Source organism: Notothenia coriiceps, unplaced genomic scaffold (assembly GCF_000735185.1).
Source record: "Notothenia coriiceps isolate Sejong01 unplaced genomic scaffold, NC01 NC01_scaffold00037246, whole genome shotgun sequence".
Taxonomy (NCBI): Eukaryota; Metazoa; Chordata; class Actinopteri; order Perciformes; family Nototheniidae; genus Notothenia; species Notothenia coriiceps.
In genome coordinates, this window is record NW_011369947.1 from 19,358,265 (window position 1) to 19,384,315 (window position 26,051).

Sequence of the window (26,051 nt, forward strand, 5' to 3'; positions counted from 1 at the left end):
TCTGACTTTAATCTCAGAATTCTGACTTTTTCCTCAGAACAAAAAATATAAAAAAAATTGGGAGAAAAAAGTCAGAATTCTGACTTTAATCTCAGAATTCTGAGTTTAATTCTTTTTTTTTTTGTTCTGAGAAAAAAGTCATAATTCTGAGAAAAAAGTCAGAATTCTGAGATTAAAGTCAGACTTTTTTCTCAGAATAAAAAAAAAACCTTATTTTTTCAAATCCTCCCAAAAAAAATAATAATGTGGCCCTAATCCTCTTCCGTACATGTGAACATCTGGATGATGTATATTATAAACATATTTGGTTACAAATATCATTGTTTAATGCTTGGCAGGTAAAATGTTTACCATCTTTGTTAAGCATGTTAGCATGCTAGAATTAGCTAAATAGCTAAACACAAAGCGGAAAAAAAACAGGGAAACGCTAAAATTCATTAGGGTTCATCTCCTGGGCACAATCAATGTTGTAATGTAGACTAAGGCTGCACCTCAGGTCGATTATTTTCATTTCCTCGCTCCCCTGTCCTCGGTATCACCGGAAGTTAATTTGTCTGCGCCATCTTGAGTAGCGTCCCATGGCGCTTATTTCTGCCGGAGGACCGAGGATCGAGGAGCTATAATCGAGAAACCACCAGACCATCCTCCGATGAAATCCTCAGACACTCGCCCCGCCCCCTTACTGTGTATCGCTCACTGATTGGACGATGCAGTGCATGCACTGATCTGATGCTTCTTGACATGAGAGCAGTTTCCCAGCGGAGTGAAGAAAATAAATGAACCTCACGAGAGTAACTCCTCAGTCTATACTGTGTTTTGTTTAAATTAATGTATCATTTAGTCACAAATATGTGATATATCTGAACAACAAAGTGGTCAAAAATCATTTTAACATTTTCATTTTCATGATCGCTTTTTTCGTTTATACATTTTAAGAATGGCGTTTATCTTTTTTGAGAATGAGTTCTTATTTTATTGTATTTATTTGGGTCTACAACAGATGATACAAATGAATATGTCAGTAAATGTGTACTAACAGAGGCGGGGGTGCCAGACGAACAGCTGTGCGGCGTCATCACAAACGGACGTCGCTTCACGTGACACTCCGGAGGAAAGGACGTCCCATTGACAACTCATTTCCCTGCTTCTCGTGGTTTCCTTGCGTCCCTCCATGCTTCCCTGGTGGGAGGGACTAGACGCAGGGAAACGACGCAAGTGAGGGACGCAAGGATTCCATTTAATCGACCTGAGATGCAGCCTAAGAATTATCCACCTTCTGCTGATGTCTCCATATTGACTAATTTCGCTAATCTGCCTTCAGCATGTACTTTATAAAAACAAGATCACAATTACTATATTTTATTTATACCCCATGATTCTTCCATGGTCAAAGAGATTAGGTAAGAGAACCCGTACTCTTACCTTTGCCGTCTCTGTTATATTTGGGTTGAGCTTTCAATACAAATTACAATTACAGAAGTGGTTATTAGGCTACTCCTTCACAAGAACAGCAGTCATAAGCTTAAAGTGTAAATAAATTGTGCCATATTTGCTATGTGATCATTTATCAACTGCATTTGAACTCTGTCATAAACATCTTGGCCTCGAGCCATAATATCACAGAAATGCCGGCCCTCTCTCTTACTCACTGTAGCTGCATAAAAAGCAACAAGCCCAAAGCAATCAAGTCACATTTTGCTAAGATTAAAATTCATATGACCAGCTGTGACTGGTGCCCATTTCACTCTCAGCGAAAAATGCTGAAAGAAAGCGAGAGACGAGTAGCTTCATCGGCCTGTCACTCATCTATGTTAGCTTGGATTAGCTGAATGGATTAGCTTCTGATACAAAGCAAAACGCTGCTTTCCAATTACTATACACCCGCCTCGCACTTCAGTCAAACTCAGTGACGATGAATTAAAGAGCTGCTTGAGTAATAGGGAGTCAGTGGTGGATGGGAGCCATGTTTTTATACTGTACTGTACAGCTTCAGAAATATATACAGTATACTCTGGGGCTGAAAAAAGGGGGGAAATATCATATGAGGCGCTGCATCTGCACACAAAAGAGACATTTGAAAAGAAGAGCACACACTCACTCATATTATCACTGAGAGAAGAAAGGCATGGAACAAGCCTGAGGGTTTGTTCTGATGCATTCACTTATTGCTTGGATTTAAACCTTTAACCCTCTTCTTCCCTCGCTGCATCTCTCAATCTCGCGTCTGTTCACCGCCTCCACTCTTCTTTTCTAAAAGTGTGAAACCGTTCCATGAAAAGAGCCATTTGAGAAGTCAAAGTTTAAAAAAGCAAATAAAGAAAGAAAGGGAATATTAATACTAGCTGATGAGGACTAATAGTCCTCTCTGCTTTTCCTTGAGGAGAAATCTCCCCTGATACGCTTTAGTCATTTTGAGAAACGCATATACTGTAAGAGACAGCGAGTTCTACGTATAATGAGAAGCACAATTGAAGGCAGCCGACAGGCATTGCTGATGTGCTAACATTGATTATTCTCCATCTGAGTTAAAGAGAAGTCACCCAGGTATCATTCTTTACAGAGAGGGCTGACAGCAGATCTCTCGATGGAATCCTAATTTCAGTAAACGCTGCACAGTAGCCTACTCCCAAACCAGAGAATGGTGTTCCTGTCCTCTCTCTGTATGGTTAGAGGCAAAACAAAAAACGTCTTGTATTCTCCTCTATGGCTCTAAAGATGCTGATTTCCTGAGAAGTGACAGTTGTTTGTGTTCCCCACGTCTTTTCCTAAGGACAAGTTGTCTCAAAGCCTGTGACAAACAATATATGTGACACTTTTAGAACACAATGTCTCTACCGAAAAAAAGAGTGTTTTGTTGACAGATTTATATCGGCTCTTCAAGCAAGTGGAGCTCACTGTGCTGGACAGAGTGATAAAATACTCTGGGCTGACCCAATCGGCAAAAACGGCTTTATTTGTGGGTAGAAAGAAGCTTCTCCGTCTAAAATCTGTCAATAATTTGCGAGAGCTGAAAAAGGAAAAACTGAAATACAGACAGCAAATAACCCTAATAACCACTTGTCACGCAATTCCAAACACAATTTACACCCAACTGCTGTGTAATAACAACTTGAAAACCCAGGAAAGCATAATTGCACCATGTCAAGCTGCAAGGAAGTCGTGCTCTGCCGGATTTTACGGCCGCAGCAGGTCTCTTCGCCCAGAAACAAGTTTAGAACAAATCCTACCGCTATTAAAATCATAGGCTTGTAACTTTTTATTTCTTTAATAGCATCATGGCTTCTAATTGGGGCATCCTATAGTTTACGCTCAAGCACGAAAGAAGACATTTTCATGTGAACAGTAGTTACAGTAAGTGGAAAACTAAAAGACTGTTAGAGTGGAGCTTTACAAGCCAGTGTCAGTGGTGAAGAAAATGAAGTGGTGTTTCTGGAAAAGCTATCAGAGAATGACCTCTGCTGCATGGTTTGCCAAGAATCTGCTTTTTACACATCAGCCATTGGACAGCGCTGACATGTTGAGTGAGAGTTCAGAGTCTGCTAAGCCGAACACTCTCTGCCTTTTCTCTTTGTTCAGACTTGAAAAGAAAGAGCCTGTTGACGCTGCCCTGTAGCAAGCTGAAAAATCCAGCAGATATTCACTTTATTTCACTCCCTGTAATATATTCTCCACCACCTTAAGCGGTACACAACATGTTGGTGTGAGATGTCTTTGTCTGTAGGTTGTAATGCAGACTCACTCAGTAGGTTGGAGGAGTGCAGTCTTTCCCAGGCGAAGGATGGTGGGTCCTCGAGGGTTGCGGATCCTTTTGACATCTTTATTCTTGAGCAGGGAGAAGCGCCTCACCAGATTGAAACCTGACAACAAATTACATTTATCAGCACCAACGTAAATACAACTCAGAGAAAGATATGTGTCTATTTGGACTCGTCTTTTCACCTGTGATATTCTGCCTGGTCGTCTGAGGAAACTTCCACTCTTCCACTTGTACGGAGGGGCATTGTTCATCTGTGGAGACAAATAGACAACACAGAAATAAAACATAAACTGTCAAGAGTAAATTGTAGCGGGAATTGTAAGATAATGTACTTCAAATCGTGCTCAATTTAACAAAATGTCTTACTAAGTATGTTTTTATTTTTTTATTAACATGGGCTTTCCTCTGAATGTATATATAATATACTGTATGTTGACTATACTAATTATGCACTATCCACCTTGCTGTAAGAATGTACATTTCCCCACAAATAACGGACTCCTGATTCACTGTTTAAAGGTGACCCATCATGCTAAACGCACTTGTGTACGTCTTTTATACATGAATAGGTGTCCCCGGTGTTCCAGGGAACTCACCAAGTGTCAGAAAACACAACCCTCTCTATTTTCCTCCATACCCAAATCTCATAAAAAGGGGCTGCAACGGATCTGATACAGACTGATCCAGATTTGAACACTTCTATGACGTCACAGAAGTGGCGCTACAGCTATTGGGCCAACTCGACCAATCAGGAGGAGACAGCCACGGACATTGCCGTTGGAAAGCGCTGGAGACGCTGTAGTACATATGCCAGGCCTGTAGATGGTGCTGTTCTCACAGAATCAGCCCATGCAAAGATAGTGTTAAATTGAGCGAAATGAGGAATGGCTAAAAAGCATGATCTGTTTGGTATTTTGAAAAATAAAAAGTATAAATATGCCTTATATAGGTATGGTCCTACACTATATTATTCAAATATAACATGATAGGTCCACTTTATGCATTCACAAAATGTTAAAGAGCACATCAGTCTTTCGGGGAGTTCATTTAAATACAACCTTTTATTCTTACTGCCGTGTGAGATTGAGTTTGTGCGAGAGAACGGACAACTTTTTAGATACATTTGAGAGCAACAGAAATATTGATCCAGAAGAAAGTAGTAGAGGGGAGTTGGTGGGGGTGTAAAACGCAGAGAGCGAGATGAAATGAGGGCAAAGCAGAGAGGAACACAGTCCGGCTGACAGGTTGTCTTGCACCGAGCTTGTCTGTCGCGGTAGCATCCGTTTGATGGATGTGTTCTCACCCTGTCAGGGGAGGTTACTGAGAAAACTGTTGCCTGTCAGAGCGGCCTGCCTCAGCACAGAGATATGTGTAGAAAAAACAGGGCTGTTCAGGTGGACATGGACGCTGTGAATCACTCTGACCACAGTTAATTGATCTCTTTGGGGCCAAAGCCGCGAGCAAGACATTCTACAGGGCAGTTTTTTTATATTATTCTAACTGCAGAGAATGTGAACGCAGGTGGTGGTTTGCATTAGCCAAAAAATAAAACTGTTTTGCTGTCAGTAATATTTTAAATCACTAATGTCTGCTTTCTGTTAAAGTTGAAGGTTAGGTATTTCCATTTAACCTCGTTCAATGCTGCCCCATCACACTATATGAACATAAAAAGAGTGACTCTCTTTCCTCTGTATCTAAGGTGCACTTGAGTGTGAAGGTTGGTGTCCTTTCTTTAAATCACCTCTCCGAAACCATAAAAGTTAGAGTGGAAGAACTGGGTCATGGAGGTCACTATGGATTTGTGCTTTGGGTGGTCATTAATTGTTTGAATGAAAAATAAAAGCAACTATTGCTGCTATCTGCCTTCCCGGGATGACTGCACCGCATCACAGAATATGACCGTCTGTCTTCTAACATTTCCGATTCAAAAAAAGAAAACAGGCTATATTTGATATTTAGGGGAAATTATTTACAATATCGACAATAGCAATTAAGAAACTTTTAGGCAATCTCCTTGCATTGTCACCTGCTACCCTATTTTTACAGATGTCCCGATCTGATCACGTGATCGGGGATCGGAGCCGATCACGTGATTTTCAAAAGATCGGAATCGGGAGAAAAAAATCGGGGATCGTGATTTATTATTTATTTATTTTTTAAATACTTTTTTTTATTTTGTATTCAATGTTACAAAACAAAAATGACCATGTTCAAGTCTTAAAGTCATCCTGAGGCCTTAGTTTTGGTTTCAAATTACACAACATCATGTATGTGTTGCTTCTTTGGGGCTTGTTTTCATAGACCTGGTTGCTTATTTCTCTCAAATCTGGCAACAGAGTGGGCAGGGCGCAGTGTCTAATTGTAGCAGTAAGCTAACTAGTAAGTAAGAGTACTGATAAGCTTTATTTTGTTTTGATCAAATGCTGCACAACTGAACTGATCCAATGCTGCTGTGAAAAAAAGAAGCTATATCCATGTTGGATAGGATATCCAATTTAAATAAAAAAATAACCTTAAGGGACAACTTCAATGCTTTTTTTCTTAATGTATTGCATTGGAAAAATCGGTATCGGCAAATTGTCAAAATCCAATGATCGGAATCGGATCGGGAGCAAAAAAAGGTGATCGGGACATTCCTACCTATTTTGGTTTTTGTAGTGAAACTAGCAGGTGAGGATGAGTCAATTTGACTGCCCTATTAGCCATTAAGTATAATGGTGCACTTCAAACAGAAGTAATGTTTTCGTCTCTCCTAGCTAAATGGATTGAGTTGTTAAGAATATATTTTTGATGAGTGCACTGCATGCAGAGTTGCCTCGCAGCATGCAACGTCTGTGTTTCCAACCCCAATTTGACTTTATCCAGACTGAGAGTCACATAAAAAATGAGGCGAACGAGCCTAATATAATAGCTTAAATAATAAGACCCAACTGACTTTAATTAAGAGTTTGGAATTTAATTTCACGGAGGCTCGGCTCAAGAAAGAATTAAATCACATTCAGCGCTTCATCACCTTTTATCAAGTTCATCAATTGACACCCTGCAGCTTCTGCTCATCTAGGCCTTAAAAACACAAAGAGTGTTTCAAAGCGCATTAGAGCCTGCCTGCCTCACAGTGGGCTATCATCTTATTGCTGTCTGCATGTACACTCAAGGTGTGCAAAAGAGATGTCAAGCAGTGCTGTTGTTGTTCTCTGGGATAAAACTAGAGATGAGAAGTCAAAGAAATTGAATGGGACTCCTGAACAGATACAGGGGAGAGTACAGGAAGTATCAAGCTGGCTTCTGAGCCCTCACACACACACACACACACACACACACACACACACACACACACACACACACACACACACACACACACACACACACACACACACACACACACACACACACACACACACACACACACACACACACACACACACACTTTATTTATACCTTGACTAGTCCATCTTAAAACATCTGCTGACTCAGCACAAAGTGTATTCACTGCAGCCTCACAAAGACTCTGCTGCCTTTGAAAAAAAGGGAAACATACACATTAACACCGAGAGCTTTTCTTCAGATCTCCCGGTGTATTTTCTTGAAGTCAAGAAATGGTAAGATCTACCTTTCCTCTCTTCTTACCCTTTTATTTTCGCTGCTTCTTTTCTGTTTTGTTTTTCATCACTGCCCCATTTCCATCACGCACAATCAAGATGAAGGCTTTGTCAGGAGTAATCCTTGCTGAAGGCAAGCGGGCAGCACAATGAAAAAGTCAAGCCACAGAAGAGAGGAAAGGTGCCTACAATGCTATAGCTTATCAGAACTCTGTTTACTGTTAGCAACTCTCTTCTACAGTAAGAATGAAGGCGCTGAAAATAGATTTTAGATTAAATTAAAACAAAAGTCGTGAGCTAATTAACCAAAACAATGAGCTGAAAGACACTCAAGGTTTCCATAGAGCTGAGAGGAGCAGGGAGATCATTCTCTCTGGGTTTGTCCCTCAGAGTGATCCTGTTTACATTATACATTGACACATGATCCATTGTTAATAGAAACATACTGATAATTAAGCAGCAACGGTTAATTATGAATCAATTCAGATGTTTATCCTTCTCTCACTCCTATAAATAAACAACAACATTTAACCGTGGCTGTGTTCACTCTTACTGGCGCTGTTGGGATCTAGAGGTTATTTCTACATAACTCTGAGGATGGATGATATTTTGGTGGACTGGTGTGTTTTCAGGCAATTGGCAGTTTGGCAGAGGGCAGACTGCGCAACTTGAACCCCATTTCCTCTCAAGCTGTGATCAAAGGAAAGCATTTGCTTGTTGACAAGCTCATTAGCAGTATAAGAGCTGCATGTAGCCTTAAAGAGATTGGATGGTCTTGGCCTGGGTTCACTTCCTCTTTGAGGGGTTGTGTTTAACTCTTGCCAAAGCAGGTAATGATGCTACATTGGCAGCACACTGATGTGAGGGTTCCCCCAAGTTTCCACCTTGCCAAACATCAAAAATAATCAGGGCATTTTGGGTGTTAAGGGAAGTTAAACACTACATTTTGATGTTTGTAGACCTGCACTCAACTTGGAGGGTGTACAAGGGAAAGATTATTGCCAACCCATCAATACAACTTGATCTTAAGCAAAAAGGGTCACGTAATGTGACAGAAAACACAGTATAGTATAATCTCAACCACTCCAACACATTAGCTAATATATGTAATGTGTGACCTTTTTTTTTATGTAGTCTAGAGCTGTGCTTGTAATTAAATGTGCTCAATAAGTAAAGCTGCAAGTCTTGCCCTATTTTTCTTGATATTGTAAAACAATAGAAGAATAAGGAATCAATGGCCTTATCTACCAGTTCCTTGTTTTGGCCACAGTCGGCTGAAAGCAACAGCCCCTGAATTTTAATACTGTTTCTGTATAGCAGCAAACAATTGGCAGAGCGCTTTCATTAGGGAGAAGAGGTCACAAGTGTGCTAACAGTGTCAGAGTGTTTGCTTTGCAATAAGAGAGGGTATGGTGGTTATTGAATAGGCTTTTCAATGTGGCATTCCAAGATAATTGGACTGGGCTGCTGCTCAGCAGAAAGTCAGACACTGAGGCAGAGTTTGCCATGTCCCAGAGCTATGAAACACATGCAATGTATGGAAAGGAGAGGGGCATGCTAGGTGATGTCAATGAATCAATATGATGATTCAATGTAGCTTATGAGAGCTTTAAGTGAGGGGTAAATCTAAATAAGAGTATGACGTGAAAAAGATGGAGGAATTGAGAGAGAGGGAGTTTTTGTACTTGCCCTCTTAGTCAAATGAGACGAACAAGAGAGAACATTCCAGTTTTTCTTTCCAAGAGATAAAACTGTCGTACAGTTGACTTGAAAGACTTGAAACGCTGTACTTAAGAGGCATGAGTTCACTCTTTTTCCCTTTTGTAGGCCTCTGGCTCACATTCAAATCACTAGCCCAAGCTCACACAGACACAAACTGGACTCATGCCACACACTTTTATGAATTTTCCAAAACAATAGAGTTAGACAGTACATGCAGAGGTCTGTACACTTATAAAAGAAGATTGTGTCGTTTCACCGTATGTCTGGTGATCTGTGTGAAACATCATAGAAAACATTCACTTTTTTGCTTACATGCATTTTTTGTCATTTAGGTATATTTCTTGAAATGCTACTTAGCACTCCTTTACTGACTTATAGAGTTTGGTGGAAGTTCCATACTTAATCACCTTCTGGTAAGAAAATAACAAATATACAAGCTTAAACCAAAGTATAAAGTGTTAACGTTATAGTATGCTCATAATGCTTTATGTAAAGAAGTTATGATAACACTTTTACTACATTTTTTTTACATTACAGGGCATGTTCATTCATGAAAGCAGCCACCCTGAAGCAAGGAAGACTTTACATTATATCGTTTTTGTCAACTTGCCCGATAAGCACACCACAAAAGACTGCAATATTGCCCTCAAGAGTTTTTGTTTGCATTAGTTAAAAGAGAGACATTTTTTTATTGGTTCCTATATTGTTTATTAAAAAAAACATTATCGGAAACAATTTCCTTTAGTTTTTATTTTATTTAACAAGCAATTGTAGCAGTATAATGAGAGCAGCAGTAAGGCTGAACTTACCACACTTTGATACCAGTTTATTTAATGAAAATAATTAAGATTGTTGCCTTACTTACAAGAATGTGCAAGTCCAAGTTTTGCTCTAGGTAAGGGCTAGGGGTCCTCCTCGTGGAAAACCTCAAATGTAATTCATCAAGCCTTTGTTGGATGTCCCTCCCTAAAATTCTATTCCAACTGAAATGACATAACTGCATTTACTACATTTTGCTAAAGCCTCTTCCTAACGAGGACAGTGGATTGGTTCCCTGTACAGTGTTGTCGCATTTCCAATGACATAGGCTACATGCATGTGGCATTAGTGTGTAATGTTGTGCATTAGGCTAAATGTTTAACTACTGTAGACTGTTAAAGTGAAAGGAGACCCTTCCATGGAATTCAACCTCACTTTTTATTCCACTCGTACATAAATTATAAAAACATACAGTGTGTACTATAAGTATGATGCTAATCAGTTCTTAGTGTAAAAGCAAATACAACATATTCAATTTAATTATTTATACCTAACTTAAACAACAAGCCTTACCACTAAGGCTTTGTGATGGATGTGTTTTTCTGCTGCTCGCTGCTTGTCTTTCTGACTTCTGATTTTGAGCAAATGAGCTTATTACTACCACAAATCATTGGCACCAGGAAACATACAACTTAGCTCAGACACACAGAAGGAAGCTGAGTGAAAACAAATCAATACACAAATCCATTACTTCAGACTGCGCAGGGTCTGTGGTGCACAAAAAAACCCATATCAGCAACACTTTACCAAAGGCAGGGAATCAATTTAATTTAACTGTGGGGACTAGTCTCTCTCGCCGATACACTGCAGAGCTGCAGTGCAATCATCCAGCTCAACGCTCAACACTAGTTTTACTTAAACCTGCTTTCAAGCTGTAATGTCAGCAAATGACCAGTAAGTAGAGATTCAGGTGTGTGTGTGTGTGTGTGTGTGTGTGTGTGTGTGTGTGTGTGTGTGTGTGTGTGTGTGTGTGTGTGTGTGTGTGTGTGTGTGTTGCAGTGACAAAGTGTTAAAGCTGCACTTGAGAGAGCACTTTTTTCCAAACGCTGGGGGAGAGGGACTCAGGGGCGCTGCAAGCTGACTCAGTCTCATCTGAAAAGCTCTGACTAGGGTCTCCCTAGAGGGACCCCCTCCTACACAAAGCTCCCTTCAGAGTTCCATGAGCTATGGGGGATTGCACGACCTCCCAAGTGATATCACAGAGCTGTGCCCCTGAGAACACACTGACAGTGTGATGAGGGAGTTTGACAGTTATACAGAAATAAAACACAAAACAGTAAAACTTGTTTCTGTTCACCTCCCTGCCTCATGATGACCAAGATGTCTGTTTTTGTCTGTCAGACAATCACACGTGAAAAAACACAAATAATCATGCTGGCAATGAAATGCATGCACACACAGACATTCAAATCCTAAAAACTCACATACACAGAAACTCAGAATCATTGATGTCTCATGAAGAGGAACACAGCCACACATGGTAAACACACACGCCTTCTTGTCACAGCCTCACCACACTGCCACCAACTGCTACCAGCTGGATATGCACATAAAATCAGTGGTCATTTTCATTGTAGCATTGAGCCCCAAAACACACATAAGGCACATACACACAGACAGACACTGTAATCAAACTCAGATGGGTGACATTTGATCAAACATACTTCTCCAGATTGAAGATGTGTCTTAGTTATAGCAGATAAAATGGTTTTGTGACTTTTTTTGCATTCAAATGAAGATACAATAATTGTTCTGTGAAGCAGTTGTTTAAAAGCAATTGTTTTTGGTTTTTTATTCAACTTTCTTTTTACTCAGCTTTGGTAGGCAGTTTGATAGCGTTTCACAGTGGCTATAAATGTAATGTATTGATTTAGTTAGTACATCAAGAGTGGAATAATGGTCCATCTTAGTCTTAGGCCTACCATGAATCTTATTTTAATATATTTTGTATGTCAACATTTTAGGAAATAAGTTATTTTGTTGTCTTGCCACATTAATACTGCCTTCATATGTGTATGGTAATTAAGTAACAGCTGGCAGCTATTTAACATAGGTTAAAGCCTTGTGTAGAGCTAACAGCTAGCTTAGCCTATTTTTGAAGTTTACAAAAGACATCAGCACCTGTTACATGTAACAGGTAAATCAGTACACAAAAGTGTAAAAATGCCAGGTTGTGGTTTTATGTGGGGTGTCCTGTCATTTATTTAATGGCAAAGGGACTTCCACTAGATTGACAGTCATCCAAAGGACCCTCTACAATCAGTGCTAACTTAGCTAGTTTGAAAGGAGCTAGTAGGCAGGTTTTGTTACAGAGCTAAGCTAGTTGTTTTCATGCTAGGCTAAGCTAAATGGCTGCTGTGCTGTGGCCTGATATTTAAAGGACAGAATTGAGATGGGTGTCCATCTTCTAGATATATCTCAGAAAGAAAGAAAAAAGCATACGTCAAACTATTTATTATGCCATAGAGAAAGACATTTTCTTTGTTCTGAATGTCACTTTGTTTAACTAGTGCAGTTGACATTTTTTAAAACTCCAGTGGGGAAAGTGAAACTCACCTTGCTCTGATATCAGTGTGTCACATGATCCAAAGCTGAGTGCCAACAGCGCCAGAGAGGAGCAGAGAAGCCACATGGTTTCACTCCACCGAAAACACCTCACGTCACCTCAACCACCGGCTGATGGATAAACAAATAGAAAAAGAGAAAGTCAAAAAAGTTGAATCCTTCCTAAATTTGGTCAGAACGCCACCCAGTCTGCTCACTCAGCCGACAGCTGCACATTATGCTTGACTCCTAAATAGATATTCATGTTTATTTATGATGTCGCAGTTGATGTGTTGATTATGTGGTATGATGCAGGCTTTGTTAGTGGCATATGAATTAACCAGAATGTCCCTCATTAAGGAGTGTAACTCTATAAAGTCTGATCATAGTCATTACCCTGTCCATCTGGTTGGCCTTTGACTGGGCAGCTGCTACACACAAGCCCTTACACACACATGTGAATATGTCTGAGATAGTGCACTTATGGGACACAGACACATTCTAAAAGTCAAAAACAATGTATACCTGCTGCTGCAAAAAAGTACCAAAAAAACCAAAGGCAGATCAAAATGCACACATGAAAGTAAAAATGATTTACATGCAGTCTGGTTGGTTCTGAGTCAAACACACAGTGGGGCCAAAACACACAAACACATCTGGAGACTATTCCTCTGGAGCCATGGTTGTGTTGCACCATGTCACCAGATGCTTCCACGTGGCTCAACAACAAACATACTCACACACACAAACCCAGGCACAGATTAAAATATGTGCCACGTATAAATAATCATTATATTCAGCCGCCCCAATCCTTCTCCTTTATTATAACCCCTTATACATAACACACAAGAATGCAAGCCCATAAACACACCAGCACCACCGATTCCGACTCACATAAACACATCCCACATGACCTGGACTTGCCCCCAGCATATTGTGAGGACCCCATAACTCTGCATTCTTTACAGGTACAGCAGGGCCCTCAAGGAAGGCAGGCAAGCAGACTGTGTCTCTGTACACACACCTGTCCCGTCTGCCAGGAGAAATGACCCCCACGCTCCCCTAGGGGTGCACAATGTGGTGCTCCTGCCTTGCAGAGGACACTGTGTGAATACCATCTAGCTTGACCTGACTGCAGGCAGATTGCTGCTAACAGACAATATGGTGGAGGACAGTGTGTTAAATTATGTTCTGAAGTACTAAGGAGAACTCAATGTGCGCCACATGGCCAATTCTGCATTTATTTTGGGGGGCTGCTGACCCAAGGTGAAGATGCTTTCTTTGTTTATACTATTTAAAAAAAGGACAACATACCATTTAATGAAGAAGTAAGGTCTTTGCAAAAGCTATGGCACCATTTATCTGAGTGCAAAGCTTTTGACCACATGGACATTTTTATGTGAAAGTAGCTGCAAACTAAACAGCAAGAAACATAGATGTAAAATAAAGTTTCGACTGCAGTTGGATTGGCGTAAGGTTAATCAAAGCGGCCGGCTTTGAGCAGTCTAAAGCTCCAGACATTATTATAGGCTTCATGCCACATGATTACAATAATACAAAAAGTTCACACAGTACATAATACATAATGCATCACAGTCCAGAGAATACAAGCTGAGGGAAAAGTTACAGCTCATTGCTGTTATTATCTGGCTATAATCCAACCCAATTTAATAGGCTTCCTAATATGTGTTGCTATGGATGTCTCTCTTTCTCCTTAACTCTCTGAATTCCATCTGCAGCTTCACGGGCCACCCAGCTGGCTATAGCAGATAAAGGCAGTATCGGGTTAGGCCACAGGGCTTGGCCATTGGGCTGGCCATGGGCCCGGTAAGCAGGCATGCGAGTGATCGGGTCACTGAGTACGAAGTCAATACAGGAAGGAAAACAATGACCGATTTGAAAGTCTTCCAGCACTAAAAGCCTGAAGACAACACTGGCGGACAGAAGTGATGACCAACATAGACAATCACAACACAGGCCTCATCATTAAGCGTTTTTTCCCCCCCAACAATACAGAACTGTTCAGTAGTTCTAGGGGTCATTTTGGTTCTCGGCCCAAAGCTATTGCCTAGTGTTCATTTCCAGTACAGCCACCAGTTCCAGTAGTTTATTATGGCTTGAATACACTGACAAAAGAGGCACCGAGTCTGCTACATGTATATAACAATCTAGGTAATTTGTGCTCAATGCTTAGCAATTTTTATTGTCACACATTTCATCATCATTGCCACTGCTTACAGATGGAACAACAGCCCCAACACAAGCCTGTTTAGAGAAACACACTCTGACAGAGTTAAATGAAACATGTCCTGACTATGGCCTGACAAGAGAATTGCTTATTAGCCATCCAGACACGGATGATTAAATAACAGAGAACCAGCAGCCCACTGTTTAGACTACTTTCCATCTGTTTAAATGCGAGAACCTAGCAAAAATGTGTCAGTCATGTTATATTTTAGGGTTCACTGGCTTTCCAGCTGTCCTTTTAAGCATTCTGTTGCAAGAAGATGGATGGACAACTTACTCACAAGGTTTTTTTTACAATTTACCCTGCTCTATCTTACACATGAAAACACAGTCAAGAGTGGTTAAGGTGCAGGGCAGTGAAAACAAGCCCCTGATCTGACTTTGGGGTCTCGACCCTGATTGAATCCTCCAGGGAAAGCTCAGCAGAGGATGTATAGGAAAGTGTACTTAACATTGAATGGAATGCAGCCATAAAACAGAACGTAACTCTGATTTAATTGTTGGTCTGTCTAAAGCCCTGTGGCCATAAGAAGTATAGAAGTCTACAGTCATTCTGTGGGTATACAATGTAGTACTTAAGGCAGATAAATGGTTTCAACCTGGCTGCGAGTGTAAGAAAAATTAAGTCATCTACTGCAGTCAGTGAAAGGTCAGAGCGGTCCCTCTTGGGATATCTGCATGCACCCACAATGTGTGACAGATCTGTTCGCACTACACTCAGCTGACTTGATCTACAAAAGTAAACTGGATGCTTGGTTCCTGAATTGTATGTCTGTACCGTGTTGTTAATTCTAGGCCTTATTATTGTTTAGTGATTCTACACACCATATTCTTTGACATTTGCATGTTGTTGTACAGAATACAACCAAAATGGTATCTCTTCGACCTGTCAGAAGGTCGCCATCATGCTCTAATCATGCGGCATGTAAAAGCACTTGCATGTAGGTACCCGTGTACGTGTGCAAGTCCGTGTTCATCGTGGACTATGATCAAGTGGAGATGGGGGTGCTGCAGCCCCCTCAGCACCCGCCCCTTCCCGCGTCCATTCACGATGTCTCGCTCTCTCGCCAACGCCATTGTAAAACATAATCACTGATGTTCCACTGTAATGGTGGTGGACTCATCAGAACAGAGTGGGTGAGCTGACCAATCAGAGCAAAGTGGGCTCATTGGGAGGGGGGGGGCAGGAGCTCGAACAAGCCGTTTAGGACAGAGAGTGAATACACATACTATACAGAGATGCTGTATGAGAAACCAATGTGAGTTTGGAAAATTGCACAGTTTAAATCTATTCTAGTATACCTAAAAAATGGAAATATGATCAGTAGAAATGGCCATGACATGGGACCTTTAAGAGAAAGATGATGCTGAAAGGAATGGGATTTATTTTTCAGGCATCACCCTGATTACAAAATGTAATTTTGTCCAGATTTCATGACAATCAATCAGATAGTTATTCAGTCATTCGACTCAAAACCATAAATGTTAACCTCATGGTGGCACTACAGAAAAAAAAACTTGGTAGACTCATCCAGCAAGCAGCTGCTGAGATATTTCAAAGCATTAATCAGAACTTGCTGCTTATGAGGTTACATAAAAAAAAGGGGGATGACCAACTTCATAAGGATTCATCCTCCATGAGTGTCTTTACAGAATTGCTCAAATAGCTGAAGAAATATCTGGTCTGGATCAATGGTGGACCGAAAAGCCACTATGAAACTAGCATGGCAAGACAAATGTTGTTCAGCAGTCAATACGCTGCCAATTTTCAGGTAGTCTGGAGTTCTGTTGGATTTATTTGACAGTCAGAAGCTACTCTTTTCTGTAATTCTAAATGTCATCTGGGACAAAAAGACATTTACACTCTTAGCTCCTGGAACTTAAAATGTGTTGATGCCAAACCTCAGAGTTCATTGCAGGCCTGTTACAACGGGGAACTTGGAGTGAATAATAGAAACTTAAAAAAGGCCTTGAGGCTTTGATAACTGATCCAGATATTCATTGACCGTCCGGGAGTGATAAAACCTCACAAACTGGTGAGGGCAATATCCAAAGCTGCATCACACTCAAGGGCGACTGAGGCAAGTTTTTACTAGTCCTCCTTACTGAGCTGTTCAAGGCCTTAACTTGAATATTTGTAAATGAGAAACAGACCAGCTAAGTTGCACATTGTTAAAAAAAAAATGAAATGAATGTTGAATACATGCAAACCTCTCTTTTCTCAGGGTTGCTTCAAAGTTCCATTGCCACGGACACTTTTGATCCACGAACATTAGCAATGATGTAAAATAACGCCTACTCTAATGGCATGACGCCCTCAAGCCTGTGCTATGATTAAGTCAGACTTCAGCAGGCAGATGACCTGCTGAAGGATGACTATTCCTGCTTAATGTTTACATCACTGCTGACCTCAATAAGCAAAGAGCCAAGTGGATGATACAATTAGCTGCAGGCACATAGGGCAAGCTAAAATTGGAAGCAGTAAATGAAAAAGATGCATGACCCACAGCTAAACACTGTGTGGCCTGCAGCAGGTTAAGTGAGCAACACTTAATGTGTAGTAAAGTTCAAGGACACCAATTTGTAATGTTTACACTTTACAGCGTGTAATATTCCCCAGGGATTGAAGGAGTAAACAAGTAACTGCAGGGGGGAGTTTCCCTGAAGATACTAAGGGTTCCATGCTTTTTAGATTATGTTTCTGTGTAAATGACCCTTCAAAAACACGAGTTGTTTACCAAAGGTAAAGAGGTAGAATTGAAGCAATTTACACCTCTCAAGAGAGAAATAAATCGTATTTTCTCTAAAGATGCAGCTCTCTGGTACGAAGATTCAGAAAACCTTCAAGATGTGTGCAAAGACAGGATGCAGGAGCCAACAAACATGGGATGGCTGAGTAATGAGGAAAACAGATGTGCTTGTGGCATTCAAACTTCCTCCTCAGCACTTTCCTTTTTCCCCCCAGTTGGAGGCAAAAAGTAATAATGTGGACACTGATCTCAAACTACAGCAGAGTAAGGCTCGGCCATTACTTAGTCTGAGTGATATGCATGTTGCAGATCCAAACAGTGCTAGTCAGAGGCTTTTCCGAGCCGCAGGGGTTGGATGCAAGCCACAGATTTACAGTAACCCTTAGTTAGTGTGTTGAATGGAGGTCTGGCTGAGATGTGATAGGAAAATCAGCATCACCTTTGCCACCAGCTTTAGTTGCGGTTCAAAAGTTATTTTTGCAAAATCCAATAAATATATTCTACCATGTGTCAGAATCAGGGCTACTCAGCAGGCACACATTTAAGGATCCCCACTGGGAGAAAGTAAGTGTATCATTCTTATATTTTGTTCTCCAATCACGACGTTTTTGTTCAGCATTAGCCTACTATGGTAAGTATAGGGACATTGTAACTATGGTGCCTAATAGGCCTACTGACTTTACAGAGAGTTTCTGTTTCTGCTGTATAATATCGTTCCCGTTAACGTGCCTGCTGTTGTAATATGAAACTACTGCAAAAGTTTTTAGCATAAAGTTCCACTGCAGACACTTTAAAAACTGTTGTCTACGTTACTTATTAAACTGCGACGTTTCTTTAAAACCTACATCACTTGTAAACAGCATCGCTAACACGTCCATAAAAGTCCACAAAACCATACCTTCAACTATTGATTAATCCACAAATGGGCGACCACATGAATCCAGAAATAGACGCGTAACTATCCGGGGAAATCTCGTGGGTCGATGCAATTGAATTGTAATCCAGTGTGTCTTTTATACCGTTGACTTGTGTTGAGGCTTCTTCCACGGAGAAAGGAAAGAAGAAAAAAAGTTCCTGCAAGATTGTCCGTGTCCAACTTTTCCCCTCCCCTCTTCCGCGGCTACACAATCCAAACCCCAAATGTCTCCCTCTTCTGCTCCCCCTTTGCTTTCTCTGATGTCGTCCTCTCGGTTTACTTTTTTTTCTCTTAAACTCGAACTCTCTCCCCCCTTGCGTATATATCTTCCTGTCTCTTTTAACATCCCCCTTTTCTCTCTCCCCTCCTCTCTCTGTGGGAGATCCCAGAGAAACATGCAGTGACATCACCTTGTCCACAGTTCTGGAAAAAGAGCCTAAAGGCATCTCTAATCTTTCTACAGAGATCTTCCAGGCCTCTACCCCTCCTTACCCTCTACACCACCAGCCTCACCTCCTCACCCTCCCTCCCCCTTCATCGTTTGATTCATGGCTCGCACGATACCAGAGGGGGAAAGGAAAACTTCCACCATGTCTGGGCTAAGGCACTGTATTAAGACAAGAAATATGGTTAATGGCAGCAACGGCTGGTGCATTATTGAGAAGAATTTATGCCATTAAAATTAATGAACTTGATTATCATTCTTACCTTTGATTGACGGTGAGGTCGTCAGCTTCCATATTGTTTTAGCACTGGGTTTTATCGCATTCAATCCATAAAGTGGCCTTGGGTTGCCTCCCCTGACCATTTAAAAACACTCGTCTTAATGGCCACATAAATTCATCCTTTATTGTCAGTAAGTAAATAGTTCAGCAGGCAAATAAATATCACGTTGAAATTTGATTTATATGGGCCTCCTTCTCTGATATGGCTGTATCGGTACTGAAAAGTGCTCACATCTTCAATTTATGTTTGTCCTTTGCTCAGAGGTCAATTTCCCTTTCAAGCCATTATCTTTGACTTCGATCCTCATTAGCTTTAGAAAAAGAAGCAACATTTAAATGGCATGAAAAGCGAGGAGGCTTAATGAATGGTAAAATCAAAGCAAAGCCTCTCTGTGTATCTGTGCTTTCTCCATCAATGACCTGTGCAGCTGCAATGCAAACCTTTGAACTACGTGTTGACCCGGACGTGACCTTTCTGAACCATCAACATCAGTGAAAACTAATGTGGCCACCACATGTGGGACATCAAGTGTTTTTACATGTTTCTTCACATGTGCTAGTGGCAGAATAATATGGAAGCAAATAAAGGCTCAAATAATATTATGGGAACATTAACACATCTTGTACCCACTGCTGCCATTAATGACAACACTTAAATACCATTGAATAGCAATGAGAAAAAAACCTTAAAAACATTTAATTGAATATACAGTATGTGAAGTAGGTCCAGTACACCTGAATGTTTATTTTTTGCATCATGATAAGTTGATGGATTGGCAAAAATGTTATACCAGAAGTCAACATTTCCTATTGAAGCATCGATTTTAATGAAGTGATCCTCTGACTTTCCCCCTAGCACCATTGTGTTTGACATATTTGGTTTTTAGCGAAATGTTGCAACAATGTTTGGATAGATTTTGCCATTAAACAAAAATTACCAGGTCAATGTGAGCGTGCTATTATTCTAAAATGTTGATTTTAGCGTTTAGCTGCCGTGTTGCTAGAATATCCTTACATCATGGCTGATTACAAAATGAAATTAACCATAGCATTTTCAAAATCAAAAAAGTGTGTTTGAGAGACCCATTGATAAAGGTATGAGACCATGGTTCTTTATAAATGTAGGGTTTCCAATATTAAATAAAGACATTAGCTTACAGGAAGCACACAACATGGCTGTCAGGGCCGTGACGTGTCCTGTCAAGGGACTGCCTGCCTTCCTGCATCTGATTTGATCATGTGATCTGATGGGATATTCTGTCAGTAAGAAAAATCCACATTTTATACAGGTCCTCTTTGCCTCCGAACATTAAGGGTTCAATCCCATAAAATGAAAGTACATGATGCATCAAGTTTTCCAGCCCATTGAATGCATCTCCATGTAAATATGGAGAGGGAAACCTATTGCACAAGAATATCTGCCCTCTCACACAGACATTTTCTCTCGTACAGTTTGTTTTTAAGCTTTAAATACACTATTTGATCGCAATTGACGTGTAGCTGTTTGCCTTATCCACTTCGTCAGCATAGATAAATGTCGTTGATTAAGTAGCAGATATAAATCTCTTTGCCAAATTTTTCTACTTTATAGCACTCTGTTCAAAAGTTGCCAAAAGAGAAGTAAATTGCACATAATAATGACTAGACCCTTCCTTCATAGGTATGAGTGTTTGTGCGTATATGAGAGGAATAAAGAAGACAAAGGATTGACAAGAAAGAAGCAATTATTTTGAAGGTCTCTGTATTATACATGAATAGAAGCTGTTTCAGAGGCCTCCTGTGAGCTACACATGGGAAACCGATTTGTCTTCTCTTCCAATTCTTCACAGCTCCTCTCTGCGTACAAGAAAATTAGGCCACGTCGCAGCATGCGTCTACTGTTTCAATGAGAATTGATGTAAATGCTTCAGTTCACATGCATATGAGCCATTCATATCCTCGCCTGGTGGGACTAAATTGGGATGACAACCCTGAGAGACATGATCATAAATGCTTCATCATAAAAAAGGGAAACAAAAAACTATAAAACAAAGTAAAAGATTGCCGTGAAGGATCGAAGACTGAGATATCTTTGTAAAAAATGCAGAGCCTTCGGGTAGGCGGGGGTTGCGAAGAAATTGTCCTCATCTCAAATCAGTCTGCGCTGTTGTTCACCAAAATGACAGGAAACATGAGGATGTTGAATATGGCCTGGTTAGACTGTTCAACTGGACTGTGTGTGTGTGTGTTTTTTGCATATACCGTATGTGATGCTGTGATCAATTACAATTACACATATTGTACAAGGTTGGTAGGTTTGGCCGAGTTCCAGCTCTCAACGGGGGACCATCTGTGAAAAGGAGGATCAATGACTTAGTCAAGCGGCATCGTATGGTAGTCTGAAAATGTTCCATGATTTACGAGACGCGAGTCCTTGCTTTATTCTGTCAGCACTCTAAGAATCGACTCACCTGCTGTTCAACTTTAACTCTGCCATCCTTCTTTGTTTAAATGCACCTGTTCAATTTTTGGACGTAGCTTCCAAAATGAAGTCTTGAGGTCTTTTCAATTAAACCTAACCCTAACCCCAATAATAAAAAATGAGCTGAAAAACGAATCCCCTTTGATTACAGCTGAGAACTCTTGAGCGTTCTGTGGCTGGCAAAGAAAAAAGTCTGAAGTGTTGCAGGGCTGGAAAGGATCGCACCTGTAGGGGGTACTTCTGGACCAGCACAGGTACCCAGAGGAACTATGGGAATGGGGGTCCATATGTGTGCGCACATGTTCCCTCACACATCCACCATCTCGCTATTCAAGTCTCTCCATCTTCATTCTATCCTGCCCTCCTTCTCCATTCTCCCTCATTCATCTTCTTCCAAGGCCACGCCTACTGCCTCCTCTCCTCCACCACCACCTTCGTCCATAGAGAATATAGACGGACTTTTCTCTCTTTTTTCCCATCCCTTATTTCCCTCTCCAACACTCTTTCTCTCCCTCAGCAACTATGTGAGGTGCAGGGAGTGGATGGATTCTGGCAGTGTCTTTATTGGCTCTGTTATTTCCACTGCATGCTCCCGTGCTCCCCTAAGAGGATGAGGGATGGGCTAGCAAGGGAGCACTGTGAGAGGGGACAAGAGGGGATGGGAGGGTGGCTGTAAGTTAGCTTTAGCTTGGTCAGGGTGGGCGAGGAAAGAAAGGGGGAGAACGAGAGAAGCGTACTTAGTCTTTTATTTTTGCCTCACCTCAGAGTTGCAGCCAGTGAACCTTTACATGTGCAATGCAAAATAGGACACACACACACAGCAGATGGGAAGATACACTCGGCGAGTCCCTGCATCTCTATACTGCGGACAGAGAAGTAGATTATATTTCAAGCATGAGTGCCTATATAAATCAGTCAATCAATGAGAAAAGAGATAGCCAGACATCCTTTAAGCTACACAACACACAGCAGAATTTGTGTTAGCCACTCCTGTTTCCATAGTCATTAAAAGCCTCAGTACACTGGTGTGTACCAGTAAATTAGCTTAATACCTAATACTGGCTTTTGTTGACTGATAATGTAACCGAGGCTTCAGCTTAACATGAATAAAAGAGTGATTGTGTGTGTGTGTGTGTGTGTGTGTGTGTGTGTGTGTGTGTGTGTGTGTGTGTGTGTGTGTGTGTGTGTGAGTTCCTCAGTCTGCTGGTCTGCGTTATTGCTGCAATAAGCCATGGAATAAAGTCAGGCTCCCACTGCAGCACCAAAGCGGCAACTTAAGTTACAACATGGCCACACACTCAGCACACTTCGGATTTAAGACTGGAGGGAGAAGGCGTAATACGTTACTAAAGTCTAATTTGCCTGTCGTGACATCGGGGGGAAGCAGGAAATAGAGCACAATAAAGACAAGGAATGGGATCCATAAAGAGCGAAAGATTGTTACTGAGGGAGATGGGGAGATGAAAAAAAAAGAGATGAAGAGGGAGTCGATTATGTCTGCCACATCCTGCGCCATTACACCAAGCATGTGGAGCCTATTTGGCCAACTGACACATATTCCAACTACAGCATTTTTTTCCCTCCCTCCTCAGTATTTCCATCCAGATGAAAGGTTCCAAAGGCAGAGACATGGGGATGGGTCTGTGGAATATGCTGACACAGGCTAATAAGAATAAGGGAGGAGGGGAGGGGAATAAAAGGAAGGACAGAGACCGAAAAAGTTGTGGAGGAAATACATTAGCTGCAGCAGTAGTTTTCCATTTGAGTCTGGAAAGAGTTGGTGTACACCTCTCACTTGGAGCCAGGAAGCATGGGTGGTCACATGATCACCAGGCCACGTTATGCAGACATTTTCAGGATTTCTAGAAAGAGAAGGATTTTTCTTCCTGCCAGGTTTTCCAAACATGCTGCACATGAGCCTCACCACATGCCAAATGTATTTTCCACATTAAACACAGAAAACCCTCTTGTTCAGATTATTTCCACTCTGTTTTCCTAAGTAAATCAGAAATACTTACCCCCTTTCATTTCCTCCATTTATTCGTCACATGTACACTTACAGTATGTCTTTCATTCTCAGCTTCTGTAAAGGAAATGTATATGTGTTGATGTGTGTGGACTTTGTAATGTGTTTCATTCATGGTGTTCACATTTTGGTAATACATTCACATCTGTACCTGAACACACCTGTGCAGCTCGCAAAGCCAACAAGCCTCTACCTGAATCTGAGTCAGTCTGCGACACTGTTTCAACTTTATGCTTTCCAAAATCAATATCAACTGAAGTCTGAGTGGGCTTGTGCATATTCCTGAAATATGACATTTACTACACATCAAAACACAACACACCAATTATGTTTTTGAGAATATGATTAGACAACTGTTTCCATGTAACCTAACCTAAGACATAACTTCTCGAAATGAGTATAGGTATAAAATAAAATGAAGTATGTAGTGCGTGGATTTTGTCCACCTGTAAAATGCTTGGATCTTTTTTACATTTGCAATAATCACTGAGTATGCAACACAGGCTTATTGGCAAACCCAACGACCTTAAATTGCATGCATATCATGAGGTTGTTCAATGTTGTACTGCAAAGCATCTGTTTTAAATAGTTAACAGGCAGGCAAAAATAATTGCAAACGGATATGATGTTAAAGGTGAGGTAGGTAAGCTTGAGAAACCGGCTCGAGATACACTTGTTGTTATATTCCATGGAATGCTCTTAACATCCCGATAGCAATGAATATCTTAAGTGCTTTGACAAAAAATCCATAAAACAATGCCATCTGTGGAAGCCGTAGTACTGTAAAAAGCACGACCAATCATGTGAGCCGGCCCGGCTAAAATAACTGGATGGCCTACCTGCCTGTCAGCCTTCCATCTGTGCACAAACTTATCTCGTGCCCTCATTGGTCATGTGCACGTTCGTGTGTGTTGGAGGAGGGGCTCTCTAAGGAAGTGGCAGATTTTTTCCGGTTGTGTATTTTCAAATTTTAGCGCACTCGAGCCGGTTTCTCCAAAATGACCTACCCCACCTTTAACATTTACTTAAGTTACAGTAATTTAACCTTTATCAAGGATTGGTAGGGCTGATTTGAAGCTGGATTTGATTCAACAGAATACTTTGTTTCAGGATTTTTTCATTTAGACCACTACTGGTACCTTGTCACGGTAACAAACAAACTTTTCTCTGAGGTGTAGGCCATTTCTTTCTATCAGTACTTGAAGTTAACCTATTTATATTTGCGGATGTGCGAGGGAGCCAAGCAGCTCAGTAAAAAAAGAAGCCCTCTTCACTTTGCTGTCCCTGCGGACTCAGGAAGAGATGTGTGTAGTTCAAGGACTGGAGACGGCCAAAGGAGCATTAAGACTTGGCCAAGGTCGACTGTTGACACTTGCCTCCTAATTGCCTAGGGGCTGCATGGGCTTGCAATCTGCTTTCAAATGCAAAACTGCACTTTAAGAGATTACAAAGACACACCTGGAATACATATTACCAATTTAGCATCACCCAATGCATTTCTCTCTGTTTATCAGCCCAGATAGTTTATCTTGGCTAAAGTGTGCCTCAGCACGTCTCTAACACACACATATTGAACACCTCGGCAACATCACACACCAACTTGCACCAGCAGAAGCAAAACTGCAGCATGACAAGTTTTACAAGGCAAAATAGGATGTAGAGTCATCTTCATGCCTTCCAGTGACTCTAGCTAATTACAGCTGGCCATAAAGCACACACAAAACACATACCACAGCAAGTGTCTGACTCAATCAATATCAGGGTGCTTCATGCTACGCCTGCTCAAACACAAGGTGTTTATAATCAAATCAATATGCGCGATATCAGCGTTCTGTGTCCCAGCTGTAAACTCAGGGCTGTGTCTGTTTTATCTGCTCAGTTAACCCAAGGGACCCGACAATCTTGAATGACTAGAAAAAAAGTTATTTTCGTGTGTGCATGGATTCATCCTGAAGATAAGTAGGTATAAAGAATCCCAAGTGCCTACTGTACATCTTTGAGACGTTTCATTTTGCCCTACAGCACCGACAACATATTGGAAATGTAAATCAGCCCAGAGTAGGAGGCTTTCAGGCTAATCGAACTGTCCGCCAGGTAAACGAAGCCCACCAGGAGTTCAGGAAACTTCTGTCAGCCGATGGTGGCAGCTTTAATGAAAGCATTGGCTCATTAACATAGGGCTCAGACGGTGGCCTCGTGCTGTCCCTTCCAGACTCGTTATCTCAACAGCTATCCACCACATCCATGGATAATTAGCTTCGGCGCACAATAAAACTTCTAACATTTTGAGAGATCATTAGGTTTGTTTTCGGAGCTTTCTAGCATGTTATCAGCAGGGCAACCGGTACAAAGCATAGGATGGCTGCAGGGTTCACCTAATTTCTCCACCCTAATGATGGATCCTGAACAAAGAATAAAGTTTGAGTTGGAAAGTTACACAAACAGGAGGGGTTCCGCTGTACTCCTTTCTGGAAAACTATGTTTT

The 26,051-nt window shown here is 41.1% G+C and overlaps 1 protein-coding gene across 1 annotated transcript; it reads right to left on the minus strand.

Moving 5' to 3' along the window:
• Positions 1-3,735: 3,735 nt before the first annotated feature.
• On the minus strand, positions 3,736-18,683 carry LOC104966492 (collagen alpha-1(XVI) chain-like). The gene is made up of 4 exons (XM_010795679.1): positions 18,337-18,683; positions 12,454-12,573; positions 3,940-4,008; positions 3,736-3,857 (listed from the first exon to the last, which is right to left on the minus strand). Exons 2-4 carry the CDS (start codon positions 12,527-12,529, stop codon positions 3,736-3,738), a joined length of 267 nt encoding a protein of 88 aa, XP_010793981.1. The 5' UTR covers positions 12,530-12,573; positions 18,337-18,683.
• Between the last annotated feature and the right edge of the window lie 7,368 nt (positions 18,684-26,051).

Coding starts and splice junctions, on each gene's coding strand:
- LOC104966492 (XM_010795679.1), bottom strand. CDS start 12,529: ATGTGGCTTCTCTGCTCCTCTCTGGCGCTGTTGGCACTCAGCTTTGGA. Junction 4,009..12,453: donor CACACTGATATCAGAGCAAG/GTGAGTTTCACT, acceptor TTGTCTCCACAG/ATGAACAATGCCCCTCCGTA. Junction 3,858..3,939: donor GACCAGGCAGAATATCACAG/GTGAAAAGACGA, acceptor ATTTGTTGTCAG/GTTTCAATCTGGTGAGGCGC.